This window comes from Cyprinodon variegatus, unplaced genomic scaffold (genome assembly GCF_000732505.1).
Source record: "Cyprinodon variegatus isolate N-32 unplaced genomic scaffold, C_variegatus-1.0 Scaffold81, whole genome shotgun sequence".
Lineage (NCBI taxonomy): Eukaryota > Metazoa > Chordata > Actinopteri > Cyprinodontiformes > Cyprinodontidae > Cyprinodon > Cyprinodon variegatus.
Window position 1 is genome coordinate 1,255,586 of NW_015150534.1, and position 965 is coordinate 1,256,550.

Consider the following 965-nt stretch of genomic DNA (forward strand, 5'->3'; position numbering starts at 1 on the left):
TGAGTAGCATATTTTAAAAAAAGAACGTTTAAGGTTGTTTTAAGGACATTATCGGACATGCACTATGGAAGCCATTCTGAAGCAGCCAACCCAAAACAACCCAATTGACTTTGTTTCCAGACGTTTTGCTTCCCATGCAGGAAGCGTTTTCTATTCGAAATGTCTGAATTAGCATTGAGCTCGAGGCTTTATAGAGTGGACCAAAACAACGCCTTGTTTTGGCTGAGAAAACATGCTTTTTCTCAGCCAAAACAAGGCGTTGTTTGTCTGAATGTTCCACTGGTGAGTGTTCCTCCTGTTTTATTTGCATCAGAGTTCATCTTGACTACTTAAAAGCTAAATATTATTGCACATATAATGAGTTATCAGAGATTTCTGTGCCATGTCTACATGCAGATGGGGGGTGAATGTTGCCAAGTGTGCAGTGTCACAATTTGAACTGGAAATGTGACAGTTTCACATTTTTTTCGGAACGACTATAACCTGGATGCCTGAGAATTTTCACCAGCAATTGTACAATAAAAAGTAATTTAAAATGCACCAGAAAGAAAAACGACAAAAGAAAAAAAGTTTATTTTGTATTATACAATAAAAAGTTCAAAGTCCAGTAAATATTTATTTACCTGCATAGTTGATTTCCATGCAGTGCTGGTTTCTTGAATAGTGACCATTGTCTGGCTGGTTGGAATACCAGTTTACAAACTCTAGGCTTGAGCCGTCGCTCCACAGCCACGTGTTCTCCTGACGACAGAGATCATCAGATAGATTAAAGGCACAATAGAACACTGAAAGAACAAGACAGTGTTTGCAGGACTTACAGTGACTGCATCGTAGCCTCCAATCCAGGTGTCACGACTACTGCCGGTCACTCTCTGCACGAGCTCACTGACGAAGATGTTTTCATCTGCGTTGTGGATCGAGGCCAGATTCCCACCAATAGAAATGCAGAATTTCTAAAAGAAAGG

The 965-nt window shown here is 40.0% G+C and overlaps 1 protein-coding gene across 1 annotated transcript in view; it reads right to left on the reverse strand.

Annotated features, from left to right (window-relative positions):
• The window catches only part of LOC107083709 (galactose-specific lectin nattectin-like), a 4,523-nt gene that overhangs the window by 850 nt on the left and 2,708 nt on the right, over positions 1–965 (reverse strand). Inside the window, exons 2-3 of the mRNA XM_015373130.1 lie at positions 819–953; positions 624–741 (exon numbers count right to left, since the gene is read on the reverse strand). Of these exons, the coding sequence (XP_015228616.1) occupies positions 624–741; positions 819–953 (253 nt within the window). The remainder of the gene's footprint in view (positions 1–623; positions 742–818; positions 954–965) is intronic.